Genomic DNA, 26,387 nt, shown 5'->3' with positions numbered 1-26,387 from the left:
TGTGCATTATTTATGAAATGACCCTCATAATATCTTTACTTCCTAAATAATATCAGATTGCCGTTGTAAGCTTATCACAGAATATCATTTTTACTGTGGTCGTGATCATAATCTATTAGTCTTTGTCCAACATGCATTATTTTAACAGATTCAGTAATAGCAGCAGCAGGAGTAGTAGTGTTCACTATTTCTAACATGAAACACGTTTGTGCACTTGATAGTAACTCATAGTTGAGATAGAGTATATTCTGAATGAAAATATCTGTTATATATACAGGGCTTTCATTTCAAAACTTCCCAATCTAAATAACTAATTATTTAAATTAAATTCAATTAAAAAACACTTCAATTTAAATATTGAGGGAGAAGTATGAAACCAGGCTTAACTGCATTTCAGCTTTCATCCCCATCCCCAGTCATCCTCACTTTGAAATTTCAAATGGCACCTCTACATTTTTATACTTAAATATGAAAGGGCATTCAATTGTTTATACACATCATTCATTTGTTTTCGCATCTTTTGTTTTCTATCGTCGCCTGGCAACCTGAATTAGAGCTGAAGAGAATAAAGCTACAAAAACTTGTTCAGCATTTCATGTAATAGTTGTGTTTGTGTATTAAATTATTTTAAAATGGTGTATACTCTTGAATAGAGAACATAAGTCATCCTTATTGGTTAAATGTAGGAAATTACACAAAATAAGCTGTGTTCTCTTCCTACAATGAACTGATAATAACAAAGATACACATTGCCAGGCGATGATAGAAAACAGAAGATGCGAAAACAAATGAATGAGGTGTATAAACAATTGAATGCTCTTTCATATTTATGTATAAAAATATACGGGTGCCATGGGGGTGCGGGTTAAATCTAAAATACAATTAAGCCTGGCTTCAGACTTCCCCCTCAATATCTAAATTGACGTGTTTTTTGTTTAAATTGAATTCAATTTAAATAATTAGTTATTTAGACTGAGAAATTTTGAAATGAAAGTTCTGTATACATACAATAGTCTAAATTATAATGAGAAAGTTTTGGAAGTTTGCATTGATATATATTTTTAATTTTTGTAATAGTGTTCCACTAACATTGTCAGTTTATTTGAATTTTCTGGCTTTGTATTCGACTACTTGCTCTTCAACTTTGGTGTTATTGTGTGACTTTTAGTGTCATCATAGGTTTACACTTCTGCTGTTTCATTCCACTTTCGTTGTAGACTTTAAAGTCACCAGCGACTCGGTGGAAGTGCATTTTTGTGATATCTTGATTTGGTGAAACAATCATTGCTAAGCTATCTACAATTAAACAAGAGTTATTCTTTTCAGACCTACCAGTCATTTTCCTGATTGAAATTCCACAGACATATGTAGTAGGTATATCGATTGGGCATTTTTGACTATGGAAAATATTCTACTTTGTACTCACCTAATGAATCTCGCAACGTACTTCTTGAACCAGTCGATCTCCTTTTTCCGCTCCAGCTCCTTGCTCAAGTTGAAGGAAGTGAGGACTCCGCTCAGCAGCAGAAATGAATCGGTGTACACAAGCGAGGCGCGAAATATTGTTCCCCAGCTTTCATTAGAAACCTGAGCATGGAAATGTTTGTCAGTCTTACAGAATAGATAAGCGACTACTTGTGTCTCAAGATCATAGATTTATACCTATTGTAATTTAAAGAATTTCAACACATAACTTTATTAATTGAATCTTAAAAATAAATGAATCATCAGGTGACTGAAAGCAAGGAATGGTCTCTTAAGGGGTTAGGTATAGCTTACAGAAGTAAAATTTTTGGAAATATTCAACATTTTTTTCCTCCATTACTGAATATTTATAATAATGAAAACTGGTATGCGTAAAACATTGTCCTTCTGCTATATGAAAAAAAATTACCATTTAAAAAAACTATTTATATATATATTTTTTTAAATTCAATATGATGCCAGTTTACTCTGCAGTGATGAAGCGTTTCTCTCATAACTCACAAACAACAGTAAAATTTTTGGAAATATTCAAAATTTTTTTACCTCCATTACTGAATCTTGTATAATAATGAAAATTGGTATATGTAAAACATTGCCCTTCTGCTATATGAAAAAAAAAAAATGATTTAAAAAACTATTTATATATATTTTTTGAATTCAAAATGATGCCAATTTACTCTGCAGTGATGAAGCGTTTCTCTCATAACTCATAAACTTGTTAACTTTTTCATGTTCTCTCTCTTTTATTTTATTGCTGAAACTCATGCTTACAATATCAAATTCTTTCAACTATATTCCTTAATAAATAATATTTTTTTTATTTTGTGTTAGAAGGAAATACTCATATTTGACTATTTTTTAAAATTAATTTATTTTGTATCAGACAATCTATGAAAGGTAGAGAAGTGATCTTGCATCATATTGTAGATATGACATGCATAAATACACACAATAATTTTTTTTAATTGTAAAAATATTTTTTCCATATAGCAGAAGGACAGTGTTTTACACATACTAATTTTCATTATTGTACAAGATACAGTAATGGAGGAAAAAATGTTGAATATTTCCAAAATTTTACTGCTGTAAGCTGTACCTAACCCCTTAAACCAAATTATAGTAATTCAACAATTACTTCTGATAAGAAAAATTAATTAAGTAATAACAACTCAGCCAATGGCAATAAAGATAAAACTCGTAAAAATACACCATATGCAATATATAAAATAAATATAATATAATTCATGTTCATGTTTGTCATGATATCTTTTGATGTGAATCATATTGAGAACGTATACGATCTTTTTATAAAGAAAATTTCCAATAAACATATCAAAGAAAGCAAATGGAAATACAATCCGAGCATTCATTTAATACCCAGGCGGTGTCAGAGAGGGCACTTTCTTTTGAAGAGATAAGGTAAGGGTTTGTTTACTGAATAGTCCTTCTCAAATACCCCTCCAATCACAAGACGTGGTAACATATGTCTACCAATGATGCATTAGGAATTAAAGTGAGTGATCCAAAAACGCGATAAGTCCATTTGTATGAAAGGACTGGGCTAGTTTTTTTATCCACCGGTCTACGAATTGAGCGAGTTTTCAAGTAATATGCACAATAACATAAACTTTTGGACAAGGATTGGCGTTGTTTTGGAAGAAAAGAAGCTTAAAATGTGATAGTGGGCTCAAACATAATTCTATAAAAGTATAAATCATAAAAACAAGCAAACATTCTCATGGAGGCAGATAAAGAAGTTATTTTTTTTATCTTCAGCCATGGTAATAATGTCAAAATAAATGGTTATACAAATTTTGGCCACTTGAGCGCAATTACGAGTAATTTCCCCTTGGGCCGTTTACAGAAAGGAAACATAATTTGATTGAAAGATATATTGGAATCATGAATAGAATTTCAACTGTAAGTGTTTTCTGTTAGTAGGGGAGACTGTTGTACCTTCAAACGTTTTTCACATTTTATTTTTTTTAATTTTGGGAAATGAAATATTTTTAATGAAAAAATGCTTGAAATAATTATTGAAGATTCCTTTACAACTTTCTGTATGTATTTTCCTGTTTTACAGATCTATTAAGGATGGAAAAAATAAAATGAAGGGATATGTAATGTGTTCAAAGGTACAACACGTTCATGTACCTTGGAACATACCCTCTTGTAAGTTGGAACACATGGAATATAGGTGGGAATATAGCTGTAAAAGCTGAAAACTATATTTAAAATGTATTTGCCATCATAAACCAGAGCAGGCTTCTCTGATTGAGATTTTATTTCCCGGAGGAGTAATAACTACTTCAACAGCTTTCTTCAAGGCATCCGGATCAATTGGGGGCTTCGTAACTTCAGACTTACTTCCTGACATGATCTTAAAATAAAAGAAAAACAAAAACTAATAGTATCGTTTACTTTGGAACATGTTCCATGGTACAAGCTGTTTTGTGTTCAAAGGTACAAGAGGGTCCACTTTTAAACAAATATGGCTCCCAAAACTAGAGATTCGAAAAAATCATGGAAATTAAAATATGTTATTACTCACCAGATGATAGGGAACACACCGTACTTGAAAGATATTAACAAATACAGTCAGGTTTTGTGTTAGAAAACATAGCAATGAACGAAATGTTTACTTTTGGTACTAAAAAACTTCTTTTGTCCACGGAACTCACACTTTGCAATAAATCAAAATGAAACTATGACCAGAGCTACTTAGCGGCTTTGTCTACAATCTACTTCATTTTGAGTGCTCTAGGTAGCAAAAAAAATTTAAAAACAAAAAATGTTCAAAGGTACACTATTCTAAAGTTACAACAGTCTCCCCTACCTGTGCCAAGCGCCAAATGTCACGCCAATATAGTCTATGAACAACTAAACTTATCTCCGTACGTCCTGGGACAGAATACGGTTCCTATTCATAATAGATACTAAATACTGTACTTAAATGAAGGAATTTTCATATCTATGTAGGGCATACCTCAGTTAGCGTGACTCTGTTGGAGTAGGGGCTAAGTGCCAGCGTGATTACTTTGTGGGCCAGGTACAGTGCAATGGTACAGATGGCGCGGATCCCGTAGATGCAGTTGATGTCACCTTCAGCTGGCAGCTCTGCTAGCAGTTCGTCCAAGTTCTTGCGAATAGAAAACGCCATAATTACTCTTTGTAGTTGACCTGTGAAAGGGGAAAATAGAATACTGACAGTAACAACCCGATATAAATAACATATATTTAAAATAATGTACAGTAGACTGTATCGAATTTTTTTTTTAATGAAGGTGGCTAGTGCGGAAAAATTACGACTTGTGGCAGAAAGACTGCAGGAGAAAAAAAAATTAAATTTAATCAATATCTTGTGTCTCCGCATCAATACTGAAGATTCGAATTTATAACGCATACTTGTAAAAATTTTTATAATGACAGTCTGCTACCCCTCGTCAACCAGATCTTTTAAAAGTTAGCAAAGAGCGTATTCCGAATCTCAGCGCTGAGCAATCTGATGGCATCACGGTGTTGCGAATTTCACCGATGGCTTCACTGATGCTTCACCGGTGTCGCACCGGTTCCATCAGCTTGCAGAGGTGGTGGCAGTCTCCATCAGCCGCCATCAGTGAATCTTGTATAGGGCGGGAATTAGCAGACGAATGACATCGTGCACCGTTGTGTCATGGCGGTGTGTTCTGCTTTAGTTCTGCTGTATTGTTTGTAATGAGCACAACGTAAAAACAATATGTTAATGGCTTATGACCGAACATGTCAACGGACCAGTTATTACTACCGGTTCAAGAAATAAATTGTTTATGCTCTCTTTTCTTTGAACGAGATGGGAGTACGGAAATTTCCTAAAATTTTGCTAGCATAGCACAGACAACCACTTACACAGTCGCCATGACAGCCATAAATCCTTCCAGCAGTTTTGTTCCTAATTCGCTACAGCGTGACGTCATTGTTGTCCACCGGTCCGGTGAGATTCGGAATACGCTGAAAGATAGTACGAGAAAAGAAGCATTTGGCACCAGTATGTTCTTGTGGAGTGAGAGAAGAGAGGGATGCTGGAAGTCAGGGCAGCGTCTGCCCAGCAGTAGACCAAGCTCCTCGATAGCTGCTTTCGTCATGTGCGTGCGTGCATTATCGTGTTGGAGCAGCACTTGATGCAGTCTTCCCGGTCGTTTTTATTCAATTGCGGCCGCAATGCATCTGAGTTGTTGGCAATAAATGTCAGCAGCTATGGTTACATTTCTTTTAAGCAATTTGTAGTACATGACGTCTTCTTTATCTCACCAGACGCATAACATAATCTTCTGTGGATGACGTTAACTTTTGTACGGGATGATGTGTTGAAACGACAGAACCATTTTTGCAGTGCTCTCTCCAATAGCATTCTCTCCGTACACGGCACAAATGTTTCGAACTCTCTCCACAGCCTTTACTTCTCTGTTAGACGGAAACAGAAGAATGTGTTGGAAATGTTCGTTTTTTCCCCACTTAAAACTCCATCTTCTTTACCCCACAAATACAGTAGTATAAACTTTCTTCAAATCCGCAAAATTCAAGGCAAGCGCCGCAGTCTAGTATATACAGTCACGAAGCTTTATTTTATGAGGGTGCTAGGAACAATAGACAGTGCAGGTACTATTTCGCATTGTCTGTAATGAGGCGATAGTAGCGATCCTAGTGGTTAGCAACTACCTATGGATGCATATTTACTACGTATTGAGCTTCGTGGCTGTATATATTAGACTGTGGCACGTACAATACTCCAAATAACAAACGACAAACGATAAACAATCTCCTAAGAACGCAGTGTTGTGATGAACAAAAACGCAACGAATTTATGTATCAACCTAATAGGTAGATATCTCCTTTATAAAGCATGAAGGTGCATAGGGGCATGGAGGTAGAGCTACATGTTTCATGACTTCGACACTAGAAGAACACACGCTGTGATTAATTAGTTTCATGCACAGATCTTTGATACTGAGTGATGTATTTGTTACCTTGATTGTTCGTATTTTCTTTGGAACATCTTGTGTCTTGTAATGTGCCGACACCTGCCATGCAGATTATGATGGCAAAGAAGATACTGAAACAAAGTTAAATTTATATAGTTATATGAACTGTGAAGTATGCTACTACCTCAGAGACTAATTCATGGATTTTTGATTCGCAGACCTGGAAATAAATGTTTGAATTTACAGAATACAAAGAGATGTACACAATACTCTAATTTCCATTGTCTTTTAACCATTGATTCGTAAGAAAATAATATGCTCCATTAGGAAATATTATGCTCCGTAACATTTTATCAACAGTAACCTCGCTAGAGGTTTTGATTTATCTAGAGAAAATCAAAACTCGTGTGGGATTTAATTGACTATTACACAATTAGGAGAAAACATATAAACATTAGAAGAAATGAAGTAATCTAATACAATAAAATATTAATTGACTTGCTAAAATTCTATTTCATAATATTAGTTTCACCAAAACGTTTGAACGGAGCCGTCATTTTCAGTTGAATATCTATGCGGTAAACAAATGACGATCGCAAAGCATGTTTTATAGTACGTACAGTAAAGAATTTGCAGTTTGAAATGTTGGCAAACAAAGAAACAAATGGTAGGGAGGTGATAAAAACAGAAGAAAGTATATAAAGATTGGATGAAACAAAATACTCTAATACAACAAAATAGATATTAATTGAATTACTAAAATTCTATTCCACTAATGTTTCTTTCACCAAAACGTTTGAACGGAGCCGCCATTTTCAGTCGACTATCTATGCGGGAAACAAATGACGACCGCAAAGCATGTTTTATAATACCGTAAAGAATTTGCATTTTGAAATGTTGGAAAACAAAGAAACAAATGCTAAAGCAGTGATAAAAAGAAACAAATGTTAGGGAAGTGATAAAACAAACAAATGCTAGGGAAGTGATAAAATTGTAGCGATACATATTATTATTATTATTATTATTATTATTATTATTATTATTAAACTCTTTTATTTAGTACCATGAAACCGGAGCTTGGCAGCTTACACCTGAATTTAATAAAGCTATATAAAATGAATATTCTACAATTGAATGCAATATTTAAATGTCAGTATTATTATTATTATTATTATTATTATTATTATTATTATTATTATTATTATTATTATTTTATATCCAACTCGACGGAGAGTAGTCACTGGATTAATAACAGGTGAGGAGAAATTCGTCTCACTTGACTTCCGGTAACTTCTTCACAGTTTAACGTATTTCTAGGATTGAACTTTTTGTTTGACGAAAGTACCGGTAGTTGTGGGAGGCTAGTTTCTTGCAGATGTTTTGTTACTGTACGAGAAACTATCCTTCTAATTGATATAATTGTTGGTGATATTTCAACTGATTAAACTTCACACATATTTTTAGCATCATGGATAAATTTTTTTTGTCACTTAGGAATACGGTTATAATAACCACTTTCATGTGTTAAAATAAAAACTGAGTTATAAATTACCTAGTTGACTAGTTTCAGCTTTGTATCAGCCATCATGAGAACTAGTGAGGTCCATGCTTCTTTCGGTTTCTTCATTTGTTTTAGGCCCGTAACACACTTGAAGAGTTTTCGCTAGCGAGAAATGTGTTGCGAGAAAATTCAAAGATTGATAACATGGATTCAAATGGATGTCCACACACTGGAAGAGATTCTCGTTCGAGGTAAAAACCTCGCGCGAGTTTCTCGCTGGAATTAGTAGGTCAGCGAATTTTCTTGACACATTTATCAAAGATGTTTGACATTTATACTCTTTATGACGATTGAATGTAGAAAAAGATATCACAGGTAGCGATGAATTGTATTGTTTTTATTTGAAAATGAGGAAAGATGGCTGATAATTGCATTCAGAAACTTATCGAACTTGTACGATGTCACCCCTAGGCCTATTTATATGATACACGGGATGAAAACTATAAAAACACAAAACTTAAAGAAGAAATCTGGAGATAAATATCAGATTATCTGAAAATAAATAGGGCTATATTTTATTTTGATGAGATTTAATAGTATTAATTAAACATTTGAAATAATGTATCTATATCTTAACAGTTTACATAATTTTAATCAGAACATAGCAAAGAATCCTCTATCATATCATGAATAGCAAAAAACTGAGGTCAATTCAATCTGAAATAATGCCTAAACGTATCGTTATTCAAATCGAAACCAGTGTCCAAAACTCGCCCTTATTTTCGTAAGATACAATGTGATTTTCAGACATTTCTGGCTTTAATTTTGGGCCTACGTTTTTTTTCATTAACAAAATATGTTCATGTAACTCCATTTCCTCATCATCTGAATACTCATATTCAACATAGCGTTCGTACGTAATTTGTAAAGTACGACAATATACTTACAGGTTATATATTTAAGTACGACAATATACATAAATACATAACCTATTATATATCCCCCAACGAGTGATTACTATAATCAGAAAAATGCTTTCTGCATGAAGGCACTGCATAGATGATCATAGCGAGGTGTGATCTGTGACAACGAGAACTCGCCAAGTGTGTGGAGGAAGGCTCTTTGCCTCTTTCTCGCAACACATTTCTCGGTAGCGAAAACTCTTCAAGTGTGTTACGGGCCTTACTGGAGGGTGCGTTTGTGTATTAAGTGTGGAGTCAAATAATATGTTCTGAAGTTTAGTTGTGTATTGAGGATATGTTGTGTGTGTCTATTTATTTCGTACTTTTCTAGTGTACTTAATTTCTGATTTTTCGGTTGGATATGTAGAATTTCCATGTGTGTTTCTATGTTGTTGTAGTTGTGGTTAGTGTTTGTGATGTGTCCTGCGTATGTGGAGGTGTTGTGTGGTTAGGTTATAACTGTTATGTGTTCTTTATATCGTGTTTGAAATGATTGTAGGCTATATATTCCTCAGGGATTCCAAAATCTGTTAACTACTATACTGTCAGTTGTTAAGAGTCGATCAAATAATAAGGCTAATCATATTATTGTTATCGTTATCAATAATTGATGTGTGCTACTGGTCAAACAAAATCGACATAGATGTTTTTGGTCACACGTAAAGTGTACTGTGTGGAGTGTGACTCACATTGTGATGATGGTGGCGGTGCCGAGGGAGTTGCCCGGCTGCTGACGGGTGTAGCACATGTCGGGGTCCACGTTGACATTGAACTCGAGGCCGCTGGTGTGGTTGTAGTCACTCAGAGCCTCCGCCAGTGTCTGCTGCAAGTCCGCCGAGGAGCAGGACGCGGGCATGCACAGCCCCCATTGGAAAGTGGTGAAGCGAGGGATGAAGTGCCCCGGCTACAACATACAGCGTGTCTGTTAACTGCTAATGCTCCAGAAGGTGGAAGAGAGGATGAAGAAGAATAAAGCAGGAGAGACGTAAGCGGAATATGAATAAGAAAGAGAGACTGGAGGGGAGAGAATTAAAGGAGAAACGAAATGAAAGAAGAGAGGGGAGAAATGGAAGGGAAGAAGGTGAAGTGAGGGAAAAGAGTATACTCTATTTTTTTTTCATGGAGTGCAGTTTCATAGAAAGGATTTTGCCGACAGACCTTCTACTGCCCCCTACTAATCGGTTGTCATAAATAAATGTCTTCCTTACTCTGACGGAAATCTTGTCTTCTCCTGTCATTCATTCATTCATTCATTTATTTTATTCCATAGATCTTACATGAGCAATGAAGCTTTAAGATGTGGAACATGTCAACATTTTACAATATTACAATTACAATTTTTACAAAGTTTTATAGTTTTACAATTTAGTAATTTTCTAAAATTTTTACAATGTTGTACAATTTTTTTACATTTTGGCGAGATGTAGTGAGATGAAATGAGGTCCGAGGATTCGCCAAAATATTACCCGGCATTTGCCTTTTCGGTGGGGGAAACCTCGGAAAAACCCAACCAGGTAATCAAATCAAAGGGGGTAATCAATCAAAGGTGTTGATGCCAAGGACTCGCCATAGACCATCCGGCTTCAGTCCCACGGCTGTGGAAAACCTCGGAAGAAACCAAAGTCCAAAGGGGGAACCAACCCAAGCCCGAACGCAGCTCCGGAACAGCAGCCCAGCGAGTCTGCCGACTGAGCTACATCGATGGCTCTACTAAAAGTATACAATACATAGCCAATCAGATTATTAAATTTACAAACGCAAACGATCATTCATAAGTTGAGCTATATTATAATACAAAACAATTTAATTAAATTTAAGGTATAAACAATTCAACCAGTTGTGATATACAGAAATTGATAATACATATCATGCAAACTACTTCAAATTACAAACACAAACAATTTATCAGTAGAGCTATATAGATTACTATTCAATTTAAAGCATATACAATTCATCGGCCAAAACTATACAAATATATACAATACAAAGTAGCATACTTTCATTAAGCTATACAAATTTGTGCAATTAATATCAAGTAGATTAACCAATCACAACCCTTGTTCAGAAGAATTGACAGGCTCCCGTCAAATCCACATGAAGGCAGAGTTGCTGCATCTTTTCCGAATTCCAAGAATCCCGTCAGTCTCATTTCGAGGGTCAGCAGGACTATGGAAACTGTGCAATGTTGGGACGAGGGAACAGGATGGAATTGTCAGAGGTGTTTGTGTAGGAAGTCATAAATCTGTAAGTGGGTGTTCAAAGGAGCCACCGAACTGCACTCCTTGAAATAAAATAAAATATAGACAGAAGCGGGAAAAGAATGGAAGAAAAGGTGGAAGAGAAGAAAAAGAAAATGAAAAGGGTGAAAAAGGAAGACAAGAAGACATAAATAGAAGATGATGAAAAGGAAAGGATGAAAAGGCGAAGAACAGAAGACGAAGACAAAGATATAGAAGGAAATGACAACGAAAGTATAAAAGAAGAGGAAAGTTAAGCCTGGTTCAGACGGTGCAAGTTTCTGTGATGGATTCCAAAGTGGCTGCGCTGATGGCTGCCCTGCGTGCTCACTTGCTGGCTCCCGTGTTGGTTACGGTGATGGTAGTTGTTCACACGGAGCTGGCTCTTTCCACAGTTCAAATTGGAAAATCATCTGCTGTTTCATCTGCTGCCAACATTCATGGTCAAAAAGGAACTAAACCGTGAGTGGAAAACAACTAAAGTCCTACATCAACAGTAGTAACAGTAATAAAGTAATTAAGCCATAAGTACAAAACAGTTAAAGTCCGATATTTAATTGTTGTTTCTTAGAAACTAAAGAATATAGAAAAAAAAACAGGTTTAGTTGGAAAACAACGAACATGGCGACATGGTTTCAGTGGTGATATTATATGATCATCTTTGGTTCCAGCCTACAAACCATCACGAAAAATAGCAAGGAACCTACCCTCGAACTCCATCAAGCTAGCCATCCGTGGAGCCACCAGAGCGCATTACTTCTAGCAAGTGAGCACGCAGGCTACCCATCAGCGCAGCCACCTTGGAATCCATCACAGAAACACGCACCGTCTGAACCGGGCTTTACGGAGGGCGAGACGGTGGAGAAGAAGAAGACGACAGTGCCAGATGGATGAAGGAAGAGAAGATCAACAAAAAGAAAAAAAAAGGTCAACAACAAGAAGAAAGAGGGCAAGGAAATAAGTAGAAGACAAAGTGGGGAAAATGGATAAGAAAAAAGAAAATACAGGAGGAAGAAACTAAATATATAAATGCAGAAAAATTCAGAGTTTAATTGCATGAAATGTGAGCATTATTCTGCATGGGAAGAAAAATTTGCCAGTTACGCACTTTTTTAACGGCGGTGATTTAAGGCTAAATTACAAATTAGATTCAAAACCTCCTAAAACTATTTTGTTCATAATTGAGTTATGCCCACAAATTGATTGCCAAGAATTAGTTCTAATGATCTATACAGGGTGGATGGTGACCTCTGCACCAAAATGTAACTGGTAATAGATCATGAGGAGATATTTGAAAAATCGAAATAAGTGTTTTCTCTAACATTAACCGTTTTAGAGGAAATCGTTATGTTTCTAAGAAGCATCTGGTAACACATCACGGCTATTGCAATAACTCTAAGCAAGCGCGGTCTGCACTCCTTACCTTCCTTTCTCCTTCTGCTGTACTCGGTCGGTGACGCTCGGCAGTGCGCTCAGTTTCAAGATTTATTTTAACGATTTCCGCAGTTATTCAATTTAAATTCACGGCTAAACGTTTTAATTTGCAAAAAAAAAAAAAAAGATTAAAGACATTAACTGTTCAGATTATTTTTATCTGTCTGCTTGTATAGCAATCAGCCGTTTTTATCAGGCCATTACCTCAATTGAACGCTGCAAATACTGGGCAAAGATAATTTTTTTTCCTGCTTAACTGTCCTTCATCGAAGGGAAAGTATAATAAAAGTCTTGTTATATTTCTGCAATGCTTGAAAAAAGTGGCATAAGTCAGTTTCTACAAACATTTTTTAATAATTTATTGACAACTTACGGAACATCTGCTCGCTTGGGAAAAGAGACATAAGTATTTCTCCCATTACAATAATTCATACAGAAGAAAATCAAATCGACATAAACCAGTGTGAAGACAGTTTTTTTCCTTCTCCTGTAAAATTAACATTTTCGACTTGTGCCACTTTCCCGAGCACTAGAGATTTAACATGTAGAATTATCTCTTACATTTTGGTGGATCAGTCCCTTTCCACTCTGTATAGTTTGAATTAAGAAAATCACTAAATTTAATGCGAAAGGTTCGTTAAAAATCACGGTTAGGTTGAAAATCCCCTCTATTTGCCACCAGTTACTGTTAAATTCCTTTAATTTGTGAATCTATAGGATTCACAGTGTGTCCGAAGAGTCCATTATAGGAGAAACGTATAATAATGCTTATTATTTAGGTCTATTTATAATTTGAAGATTAATCCTGTTGATAATAATGAATTTTGTTGAAATTATTTTACTCTACAAACATGAACGTTCATCACAGAGGAAGGTAGCTGGTGAATTTAACATATGAGACGTTCAGAACAGAAGTGGTATAAGTCAGAAATGGGTAATGGGGGTTAAAGTAAACATTCTGTAAAATACAGCGCAAAGTAGCAATTAATATTCAATTTATTTAAACTATTAGTAGTCAGTGGATAGCACGAAGGACATATTAATTGCTACTTTGCGCTGTATTTTACAGAACTTTTACTTTAAACCTCATTATTCAATTATCACTTCTGCCCTGAACGGCTCATATGTTACCCGGACAGACAGGTGCGGAAACTCATGGCCGCTCGGTCGCTGATGAAATTCAAGACAACAGGATTGGTAAACGACTTACTGCAATCGGGGTGTCCAAGCACCGCAACGAAAGTCCGTCAAACATTCTGACGAAGGTCCAAAGAAGTTCTTACGGCACTCAAATTTTGAACTGAACATATCAGAGAACACTATCCATGATATACCGAAGAAAGACAACTTCCATTTATATAAATTACAGGTTCTGAATCATCTGACTGAAGATAATACTGACCGTCGGAAAATGTGTGAATGGTTCCTTGATCAGATAGACAAAGATGACAATTTTCTTACGAATGTGCTGTTCTCCAAGGCAAACTTTTATGTGAATAGAATATGTCAACAAGCATATAATAGTCTTCCCACATTGGTACTCTAGAGACAAGGAACAAAGCATTATGTCATTATGATACGGAAATCGATACGATCGTGTCATGAAATAATTCTTCTTTTCCGAAACAGTGACAGGAGAAACATACCTGAAGATGTTGCTAGATCAGTTTATACCAGAGATGGATTTACTAGGCGAGTGACCAGTCTTGTTCATGCAGAATGGTACTTTACCACATTATGCTCTATAGGCCGCGCCACCGTTTTTGGCACGCGAAATAAGTAATGTGAACCTTAAGTGCGAGTGTCTTACCTATGTAGCAGTCTATGGGCGATAAAGCTGACAATTGTGATTGGCAGATTGTTGATGTAACGTGTATTTAGGAGGAGTTACCGTTCTCAGCTGCAGTGGCAACAGAAACTCACTGATTGGACACTGTACTCAAGGACACACCGCAGAAACACCAACGTAGGGAAAGTTAAGTGCAAGTATCTTACTTTTACTGCAGTCTGGGTAGTAAGACCGTCAACAATGGTTGGCAGATTTCTGACGTGACGTGTATAGGAGGTGGTACCATTCTCAGCTACACTATTAACAGATGCTTGCAGATTATGCATTGCACTCAAGGACACGCGCCAGAAACGTTGGCGTCAGCAATAGCATTATTCGACGCCACCTTTACGGATTCACAGAGGATCCAAAGAGTGGGCTCAAGTCACGGGTATACCGAGTAAAGATTTGTGACCTGACACATGTACGAACGAGGATCGAAAAAAGAATTCCATGCCATTATGGCTTATATATTACACCGAGTTGTAAATAACATGGGTTTCCATTTCCAAACATTTTTTGATCTCAGCGGTGGTCATATTGAGTACGTTTTGAGAATACGCCTATGAAGGACTTTTCGGACACCTACACAATTTGCCTTTAGAAATAATAGTCGAGAGATAATTTAAGTTGGTTTAATATGGATCGCCATATCCTGTCTATAGCATAAAAATTTCCTAGCCTGGCGCATGAAACGTACGTCCCTGTGCGAACTCTTAATGAAGCCATAAGCTTGAGCGAGGTCCACTGCATGGTGCAAGGTCTCCGTGTCGTTGCTGTCCAGGGCTGTGGCCCTCACGTCCACTGAAGCTAGACAGTACTTGCCGTCTATGCTGGGAGATTCTTCCCCATCACCCACGGCCAGGCACTGGTCGAAGTCTCCCAGCTGGTTCACATTCCCCCTCAGAATTCCGGAAGGCAGCTTGGCTGATGAGTCATACACTGAAAATAATCAAGTTAAATCAATTCCTGCAGCCATTCAGTTTCTCATAAACATAGTACAGTTGTGATACCACTATGGAGTAACTGTTAGCATGCCTGTCGACATGTTAGTTAGTTCTTTACATTATTTTAACATATATACATACAGAGTGTCCCACTTATCTTGTCCACCTATTATAACTTTTTTGTTTGTATAGGTACTGGAATTTTTGTTTTTGAGTAGAACGAGGGGCTAACATGAGTGTGGAGATTTGGTGCATGTAACTACATTATGGTACAAGATACACATGACGTCATCAATTTTTCAAATAGCACTACATACTTTAATCATGTTACATTCATTACATACATTAAGACGAGTTCAAAAATGTATCACAATGTCACCTTCCCTATTAATAACAACAACAAAATGCAAAATGAATGTCATCAGAATGTGCCGTTTATTGTGGTGTCTCATTTATCTTGTGCATTAACTTACACAAAACGAAAGACTACTGACGTCCGTACACGTCATGTGTTGTGTGTTTGAAATCTTAACATGTAAGCAAACCACAATAACTATCGACGTCACAATCTACGTACAGTGGCCTGCACGTTCTCCGGACCTGTTGCAGCTCGACTTCTTCCTGTGGGGAACTGTAAAGGACAGTGTGTACCAGAACATTCTGACAACAGCAGACGACATGCAGCACCGCATTCGACAGGCTTGTGTGTCCATTCAGCCAGCAACACCCCAGGCAGTCGTACGGTCTTTCGGAGAACGCCTTCGAATGTGCATTAATGTGAACGGTCACCATTTGGAACATCATCTGTGACTCTCAAAGCATAACATTCTCACATTGGAAATACGTTTTTGTTTTATTTTGTTGTTGTTATTGATTAGGAGAGTGACATTGTGATACATTTTTGAACTCGTCTTAAAGTATGTCATCAATGTAACATGATTAATGTTTGTAGTGCTATTTGAAAAATTGATGACGTCACGTGTATCTTGTACCATAATGTAGTTACATGCACTAAATCTCTACACTCATGTTAGCTCCTCGTTCTAACATAATGCTCAAAAACAAAAATTACAATACCTATCCAAACAAAACAGTTATAATAGGTGCAAAAGATAAATGGGACACCCTTTATATATATTTTACCTACTGAATATAGCAAATACGTAATTATTAAACGAATTTTATTGTATTATAAAGACACAGAAAACATTAGTACCGTAATGGAACCAATAAGAACATTGTAGTTTATTTTATTGTGAGTGGAAGAGTGAAAAGAAAAGACGGCATTTTGTAAAGTACGTGTTTGAACAGCAGTGAGTAGAAAAATTGTGCTCTCCCATGAAGTGCAAGTGGGTGACTAATGTTTTTCAACATTGCTGTAACTTAAGGGGACTGGGTAGTCTGAGCTTATGCCTCTTGTGTATAAGTGAAGAAATTTTGTTATTGCTCTTCAACTTTTGAATCTATCAATTTACAATTTTTACAGCATACACAAAATGTTAGCAGATATATTTTGGTTTTTAGATTATATTTCTACCTCGTACACTTGATTTTATAAAACAAAAATTAAACCTGAAAAATATTAATTAAATTTAAGTTTAAAACATAGGTATTTTAGGAATATTTTTCTAAGAAATCCTTTCCACTACAGGTTCCTAAAAATTCAAGCATATTTCCAATCCAGTTGGCTATATTTGCTGCGATTTTAATCACAATATAATAATTATTCGTTCAATAGAAAAAATATTTTCCACCCTGAAAAAATATTTACAATTTTTTATATTTCTTCATACTTTTCTGGATGTAAAATCCATAATGATTTTAATGACTATGTGAAAGTGGCCATGCTTCTTCATTACGACATGAAATAGGAGTATGTAAAATTTAAGGCTTCTAGGCCCAGTACTTTATGAGAAAAATGTTCCTATAATACCCATGTTTTTAACTGATATTCAATTAATATTTTTCAGGTTTAAAAGTTTTTATAAAATCGAGTACATGAGATGGAAAGATAATCTAAAAACCAAATATACCTGCGAATATTGTGTGTATGCTGTAAAAATGGTAAATTATTGATAGACTCAAAAGTTGAAGAGTAATAACAAAATTTCTTCATTTATTTCACTTATACACAACAGTCATACGAGTCCCCTTAAGTCAGCATGCATGCAGTTCACCTTCTTCCCTTTCTTGCCCCGCTGAATATGCTGAGAAACTGACTCACTCCACATCACCCCTACTCAAATGTTGTGCATGACACCGTCCAAGCTATCTAAATACACGATCTACCAAAAAGTAATTGGGCACTTTTTTTGCCCTTTAGAATCTCGTGGTACCACCTCTTGTTGCTATAACAGCAGCCACCCTGTCAGGCATGCTCTCCACTAGTTTGTGTAGGATATCCACTGGAATGCGTTGCCATTCCTCTTGCAACATGGCACTCAGTTGGACAATGGAAGTTGGCCGCATCTCCCGAGACCTCAATCAACGGTCCAATTCATCCCAAAGGTGCTCAGTGGGATTGAGATCAGGACTCTGTGCAGGCCGGTCCTACCGGTGAACATTATTGCCTGCATACCATTGCATAGTAGCCGCCGAAACATGGGCCAACTTCCATTGTCCAACTGAGTGTCATGTTGCAAGAGGAATGGCGACGCATTCCAGTGGATATCCTACACCAAAGAGTTTGTAATATATAACTAGAGACACCAATGGCGCTAGTTTAGCGTACAAATTTGAACCGATGTTCGGCCGCCATTAAAGGGAGTTGATGCTTCGCCGGGAGTGCGAGCAGTTCATGCTTATTTGAGGAGTACGAATAAATATAAGTACACCTGAAAGGAAATAATAAGAAAATGGTGAAATATTGCGCCGCAAATAATTGTTCTAACATAGCTTACTATTGTAGGATGCCCAGGAAAACATACATATCTTAATATTTGGAAAAATGTTCTAAATGCAGTTCCTTCTTTCAATGTGTTTACAGAATGTCGGAACATTTCTTGGATAACATTTTTTTTCCAGAAACATATTAATCTGGTTTATACGGTTGATTTCAACAATGTATGTAACGGTTAGGTGCCATCATATTACAGTAGATTATAATAGCAAAGTGCATAATAAAATCCTCAGACAGTATCTCTATAAAACTGTTTTATTTCAGAATAAATTAAGGTAAATCATGTGATTTCCGTTTGGTACTACTAGCTTATTCGTGAAAATATAGCTGATGGCCACAAATTTATTACCACCACCACAAATTGCCTTGCCATCACTACTACTAGGCCTACTAATACCAAATACTAGGCCTATTAATATCAAATATTAGACCTACTAATACCACTACTACTAGGGCTGCTACTACTACTACTACTACTACTACTACTACTACTACTAGGCCTACTATTACCACTACTAGGCCTACTATTACAATCTCCGCCACCACCACCAGGCCTACTAATACCACCAATTCTAGGCATACTATTACCACTACTATTAGGCCGATTATTATCACCAATACTAGGCCAACTATTACTACTAGGCTTACTCTTACCACTACTACTAGACATTTTAATACCACAAATACTAGGCCTACTAATTCCACCAATATTAGGCCTACAAATATCACCAATACTAGGCCTACTAATACCACCAATACTAGGCCTACTAATATCACCAATAGTAGGCCTACTCTTACCACTACTAATAGGCCTACTAATATCACTAATACTAGGCCTCCTAATACCATCAATATCAGACCTACTCTTACCACTACTGATAGGCCTACTAATATCACTAATACTAGGCCTACTAATACCATCAATACTAGACCTACTCTTACCACTATTAATAGGCCTACTAATATCACTAATACTAGGCCTCCTAATACCATCAATACTAGACCTACTCTTACCACTACTAATAAGCCTACTAATATCACTAATACTAGGCCTCCTAATACCATCAATACTAAGCCTACTCTTACCACTGCTAATAGGCCTACTAATATCACTAATACTATGCCTCCTAATACCATCAACACTAAGCCTACTTTTACCACTGCTAATAGGCCTACTAATATCACTAATACTAGGCCTCCTAATACCATCAATACTAGACCTACTCTTACCACTGCTACTAGGCCTATTAATATCACCAATACTAGGCCTACTAATACCACGAATACTAGGCCTACTCTTACCACTACTAATAGGCCTACTAATATCACCAATACTAGGCATATTATTACCACTACTACTAGGCCTACTATTACCACTACTACTAGACCTCTATTATGTCACTACTACTAGGCCTATTACTACTACAGCATTAAAAAGCCTGTACTGACAGCTATACAATTAATAAATTGTTTAATGATAAAAATTTATTCTTGTTATGTTTTAAATCAGGTGTCCAGAATTTTGATGATCTCATATTTCACCACAACATTTTCTAAGCACCATATATCTTTCTCTCCCCTTGCAAGAAAGGACTAAAATATAGATTATTTTAAATATTACAGTAGTTATCTATTATTGTGGCCTTAAACAATACTGGTAATACTGAAAATTCATGTTGGCATTGCCATTATTCAATATTTCATTTACTTATCCCGAGTATAAACTTATATGGGTGATTGAATTGATTTTATAATATCGCCAAAGATGAATCATATAATACTTCAATAAATACAGCGCTCCTCTGCCATTCATCTTTATTTCATCACGATCCATCCTTGGTAAAAGATGTTTAAAACAGTGTCTATCACCAGGCTACATCAATGTATTGTGGTACTGTTTCCGAATTTCGCGCCGCAAACACTCCCTTTAATGGCGGATTTTAGCCGATTCAATTTGTGACATTTTCCTTGCCTGCCACTCACGGGTATGTGTCTCTAGTAAGTATTACAAACTCTTTGTCCTACACAAACTAGTGGAGAGCCTAACAAGATGGCTGCTGTTACAGCATCAAGAGATGGTACCACGAGGTTCTAAAGGGACAAAAACAGTGCCCAATTACTTTTTGGTAGATAGTGTACAACAGTACTATCATTCAAAGATGGAACGCGTCACGTGACTTGTATTTCGTGTCTAGTGCAAATTCAAATCTACTTCATGAGACCGTAATATTTCTTAATGCTTAATGCTTGACGATTATTGTTATTATTATTATTATTATTATTATTATTATTATTATTATTATTATTATTATTATTATTATTTGTCTTTATTACTTTCTTATTTTAACAATTTATTTTAAAATGAATTAAAAATGTTAAGTTATTTTATTTGAAATGTTAACTAATACCTGTACAACTAGGTCTACATAGGTATTGCGTGTTTTTCTGAATCATAAATAGATATAATTGTTGTCTCTTCAATTTATTTAGGAGATTTCGTAACGTATTTGTCACGTCTGGCTATGGTAGACGAAATGTGGCCCTTGAAGTTCAGCCAATGCGTTATAACCTTAACATTGGCCCGGATCTCCACAATAGCCCTGTGGTGTAACTTCGTAGCTGTGCTATTTTGATGAACTACTTTTTTTGTACTAATAGTAAGACAAGTTAATCCACAGTGATTTGAGGGGTGTAATGTTATGAGTATGTTATTATTTAGAGTTGACTTATATCAGAGAATTGTCCAATATATTTCTAAGTTGTACAAATTAAGAAATAATAGAACAAAACACAAATTCTTAATTTAGAGCGTCATCATGTTATTTTGTATTGGAGATGACAACTGTTCCAACTGAAATCTTCCGAAAGATTTGGCTCTCAAAGGAACTTCTCTATGTTAGAGGTGGAGTGTAACACCATTTTACCGTCACAGCTCCGAACTGAGACAACGCGGGAAAAATCGCTGCGACAGATAATAGCGATTTTGTCACAGTGTGATTTTTGTGCTCGGTTGAATCTTGGCAATTGCGAATACTGTAACTCCTTGGCATTCACAGAGTCACAGAGTCTGGAAGATCTGGTAACAAAAGTGAAGAACGTAAGTAGGATAAGACGGAGAATGAAGGCACTGACATGGACCACCACCGATTGAAACACATTGTAAATCCTCATTAAAATCTATAGTTTTCCCTTAAAATCTTCATTTTTTGCATGCCTTTTTCCTTTGTCTTGGCCAAATTCCAGGAAGTTGCCTCCCCTCTTCGAGATTTGCAGGGCAGTCATTGAAACAAGGTGGCTAATTTTTAAGAAGTTGTGGTGTGAGTACTTTGAATAATATTTAAATGCCATTTTCTTTTAATTTTTATGTCATTTTTCCATTGGTTTAAGGGCATTTTAATGATCATTTTAAGTAGATTTTTAGGTCATCAACATCTGCCGGCCCGGATGGCTCAAGCGGTAGGGGCACGGCATGTCCTTATCGCTTGGTCCGAAGGGTTGCGGGTTCGAGTGCCGCCTCGGGCATGGGTGTTGTGTTTGTATTAGTATAAGTAAAACAAAGGAAAAAAAAACGAAAACAGAAAACATAACTTTGTAAATTAAAAAAAAAAAAAAGAAAAACATCCGCCCCTCTAATTATAAGCAATAGATGAAGGAGAAATTATGTCACGGTCTTCTTGTTACAAAACATACGACGACAAAATAGCTTTTTGATGGCACCAGAATGAATCCAGTAAGCTGCGATTGGAAACGAGAACGGCAAAGTTAAAACTTGGCCAAACTTCACGTTTCCGTTTCCGGGCTCCGGCAAGTTTCTCGTTAATTGTGAATGCTCACATTTAAATATATTTATTTTAACAATATTTCCGTTCTCGTTCTCATTGTCGTTTCCGTTTCCGGTTTATTATGGACCAGCTTTAAGTGTTGCAGAGTGAGAAATCGTGTCGACATTGAGAGCGAAACCCGCGTTTGCAAAATGAGAAATCCGAACCCTAGCACAAAGTTACCGGATTATCTCACTTTAAATAACCTCGTCTGCGAAAACGATATAAAACGACTTTTTTCGGGTATAACCAAGGAAGACAGATGTCTTTCACACCGCAGCCATGGGCAACAGATGAGATGTTGTCGGTGTTGGGGCTGTACCAAGCATGGTTCTGTGCATGCCGTGTTAGAGTAAAAATACATGTGGATTCCCAGTAAGTTTGTCTTGTCTTAGAAAAAAAAAACACATTGGCACGGAAACAGGTGTGACCTCATTCAGGCTCTACTGTATGTTGCCAGTAATTATACCAGAGAGCGCTACCGGAAATGCTTGCCATTGTTGTCACTCTGCTTCTGAAGAAATCTTCACTGCTCGAAAAGAAACAAATAAAAGAAATTGAACCCTGTTTACAAAATCTTAATTGACGTGGATTATTATATGAAAACATTTTTTTTCTTACTAGTAGAGGCTGATTTACGCTGCTCCCGCTATGAGATGAAAATATGATGAAAGAAATTTGTTGAGATGCCGGAACTCCCGAAGAAAACTTCCTGTGCTAGATTAGATTAGGTTAGGTTGGGTAACGGTGGCTAGGGGTGGGTTAGGGAAGACTCTTTGCACGTCGGCCATACTGAAGCCTATTGTGCACCGCGAATTTATGGGAGACGAATTTGCCGTCAGTAGAAAAATACTTCTTTTCAGAAACCCATTTCTTCTAGAAATTTTTTCTGTTACTTTTTCTTCCGGCATGTAAGCAGTTAAACTTGTAAGCAGATCGATCATGTACTGGTTCTTCGCTTGAGTGTACAGTAAAACTAGTTGAAATGAAGAGTACATTTCACGAGACTTCATTGTTGCAGGTTTTTAAATACATTTAGTTTTGTCTCTATGAAATCAGAGCGCACTAGCAGCGATGTCTTCGTAACAGTTCCATGATTTCAACAATACGTGACTTTATAGTCGCAGGTGTCTTAATACAATAATTTTTGGTTCTACGAAATCAGTGAAAGTGCCAAAAGTCTGAATGACATCTAGGCGACGCGTATTTGGCCTTAGTGCCTGAAAAATTACACTTACACGGATAGTATGTACTAGAGATGAACAAAACTAACTGCCGCTCTCGCTCGCTGTGTTCGCTCCATTTGTCTTTCGAGTCTCGGCTCGTCGTTCTCGCCGCGCTTCGAGTCCCGCTCATCATTCTCGAAATAGAATTTGGTCGGCGTGGAAAGATTTCGTAACTTTGAATAACATACATCATTGAAATAAATAACATAAATACATCACATATTCATTATATATGAGATCTCGCCTACCTCATTGAATATTACACGACTACTATGAAGTACCCAATGTAGAGCTGAGAGGTCCTGGGTTCGATTTCCGGTGCCGGAACGAATTTTTCTCGAATTAAATGGTGATAATACACATTGGCTACTTCATAGTAGTCGTGTAATATTCAATGAGGTAGGCGAGACCTCATATATAATGAATATGTGATGTATTAACTGTTAGCAGTTGTCATAAACAGAGGTTGAATATGGCCATAAAGTCATTTAAATATGCGCTCCTGCATGTATGACTTACATTGTCTAAAGTGCAGGTAGTAAGGCCGTAAAACATTACGAGAGGAGTTCGGCCGGCACCGTGGATCGTGTTCCGGCATAGCTCAGTTGGAAAGAGCGCTCAGCGTGTAGAGCTGAGAGGTCCCGGGTTCGATTCCCGGTGCCGGAACGAATTTTTCTCGAATTAAATGAGACAAAAAGACAAAACAGAACAGTATCTTAGTTATCAAAATGATCTGGTTCTATTATATTATGATATTACCTATGGTTATGAAAATAGAAAAAGAAACTATTCTCAAATAAATTGGCATTTCTAAGAAACATAAAACATAACACTAATATCTTTTTACTTCAGATTGCACAATTCATCTCAAACATATGAAAAGAAAATTCCTAGCCTTTTAATAAGGGCCTAGTAATTAAATAAGGACTGGGGAACGGATTATTATACACTGAAAGGTAGAGATAATGTTTCAAATAGGCTACTTGATAGTTTATACATATATAACAGTTGCCAAAGTAGATAAAACTTCAATCAGGTATAAACAACTGCTGACTTTGGGATGTCGGGACTTGATCAAAATATCGAGTCTCGGAAGACTCAACCATTCTTTACGACAAGGACGCGACAACATTGTCGTACGGGTTTTCTGCTTTACGGGCGCTGTTAGTCTCGTTTTCTCGATCGTTGTTCATCTCTAGTATGTACACAGAGCAGCAGCTAGCCTCATGCTAAAGTGGAAAACGACCCAACTTATACACTAGGAACAAGATCCATTGTCGTCATGGCAATTTCATGTCCTCAACAGTAATTAAATAATTATTGATTTTATTTCTGACATAATTTTTACATTTCTTGGAAATTATACTTATTTCAGTCAGAGAGAAATTTCGAAATTAGGTAACAAATTAGGGAAAACGAGGAAAGATGCTAATATTATATACATTTAAATATTGAAAATAAAAAATATATACATTTAAAAGGGAAATATGCATTTATGAAAATAAAGTTGGCTTCATTCGAACGTAAAAACCACGAAAGGAAAAGATTCACTATTACTTTTTCAATATGTCAAACCAATAAAAACTTGCAATTACATGAAGTTCCGCGGTCTATTGATTAATAATAATAATTAGTTTTCATCTGGTTCGTCTATTACGTATGCATGTTATTTATAATTTTTCTTTATATAAAATCCCCTTGAAATAAAGACACTATTCAGAACTGATGAGATTCTGGGATGGGGTAATAAAGAAATTAATAATATAGGGAAAATAGAAGTACTTGTAGAGAATTGTCACAAAGGTGCTTCATCTACTACAAATATCATAGCATATACGTTACTGACAAGACTCAACTTGCTTTTATTCTTCGTAGAATAGATAAAGTGCGTCATGTGGCAATGAAATACACAGTGACATATTAGAGTTAGTAATCCATTGAAATAGATCCCCATTCCGTGGCAGCTTAGTCATGGAGCATACCAAGACCCACTCACTTGTTTGTGTGTGAGCAAATATTCATCGTTCATAGGTGAGCAATTCTTTAATTTTATATTGTTGACACTTCGGTTTTACACAATAAAAAGAGCTTCTATTTTTTAGAGAAGTTTCACAACGAAGTAACTCTATCGTATCGTGGACGTTCCTGGAATTAATTGTTGTAGGCTAATTTTACGAAGCGATTCATTCCCTCTTTTTCAATTTTAAATGAAATAAATTAAAAATAAATGGTTGTTATTAAATGATACTGTTTTCTTATCCTACGAATTATGTAGCATTTAAAGTAACTGATGAAGTAAGCGTATTTCTGTCCAATCTTCCATAGCCACCTTGTAGATAGGCCATTTCAAAAAATTAGCAATATCGGAGGTCTCTTTATATCCTGCAACCCTTATAATAGGGATAGGAGGTTAGGAAAACACATTAATAAGTATTTGTCACGTATCCAAAAATACTCACTCCAAAGAACATTAATCTTACTATACTGCGTTCCATAGTGTCTGTCAGGTGACGGAAACTTTGCCGGCGGAGGAAGGGAGAAGGATAATTGGTAATAAACCAATAGCAGAGGTCACTTTCTAGATTTGTATTGTAGCTGGAAGGAGGCAGAATGTTTCAGACCGCCCAACTTCAACAGAAGCCTGGACTATAACCACTGTCATTGGTTGACTAGCAATATTATCATTCTCCCTCCCTCTGCAGACGACGTTTACGTCTATCAGAGATTATAGAACGCAGTATAATGCGATCGACAAACGAGACAAAATGTCATATATCAACTGATAGTGAAATGTTAAGTATAATATATATTATACTGTACATACATATGTAAGAATATCACAAATGTTTACACAAGAATACTGTACAGGCTATGCTGCTTCTTGATCTCATTCACAGATTAATGTTTACAAAATAATTATTGTAGAAATGTTTATGCATTTGGTGTCTTTTGTCTGCGAAACTTTAATTGCAATAACATAAGTCATACGATCAGTTTCTTTGACTCAATTTATGAGACATTTGATGTACACTCTTCAATCGTTATTTTAACTAATGGAAATAAATCAAGAAGAAAATCCATGGAGTTAA

General features: G+C 36.2%; 2 protein-coding genes and 1 non-coding gene across 3 annotated transcripts in view; 2 read left to right on the top strand and 1 right to left on the bottom strand.

The window, feature by feature from the left end:
- LOC138709337 (uncharacterized) overlaps positions 1–26,387 on the top strand; it is a 439,964-nt gene that overhangs the window by 35,763 nt on the left and 377,814 nt on the right. The gene's annotated exons all lie outside the window — the stretch shown is intronic.
- The window catches only part of LOC138709338 (nose resistant to fluoxetine protein 6-like), a 77,265-nt gene that overhangs the window by 40,858 nt on the left and 10,020 nt on the right, over positions 1–26,387 (bottom strand). The window contains exons 3-7 of the mRNA XM_069840037.1: positions 15,106–15,347; positions 9,596–9,810; positions 6,489–6,574; positions 4,472–4,665; positions 1,427–1,587 (exon numbers count right to left, since the gene is read on the bottom strand). Of these exons, the coding sequence (XP_069696138.1) occupies positions 1,427–1,587; positions 4,472–4,665; positions 6,489–6,574; positions 9,596–9,810; positions 15,106–15,347 (898 nt within the window). The remainder of the gene's footprint in view (positions 1–1,426; positions 1,588–4,471; positions 4,666–6,488; positions 6,575–9,595; positions 9,811–15,105; positions 15,348–26,387) is intronic.
- TRNAY-GUA (transfer RNA tyrosine (anticodon GUA)) lies at positions 23,889–23,964 on the top strand. The gene has a single exon. It is a non-coding gene; the product is annotated as a tRNA-Tyr (tRNA).

Source organism: Periplaneta americana, chromosome 11, assembly GCF_040183065.1.
Source record: "Periplaneta americana isolate PAMFEO1 chromosome 11, P.americana_PAMFEO1_priV1, whole genome shotgun sequence".
Lineage (NCBI taxonomy): Eukaryota > Metazoa > Arthropoda > Insecta > Blattodea > Blattidae > Periplaneta > Periplaneta americana.
Note: the sequence above shows the minus strand (reverse complement) of the source record. Positions and strands in the feature narration are given on the sequence as shown.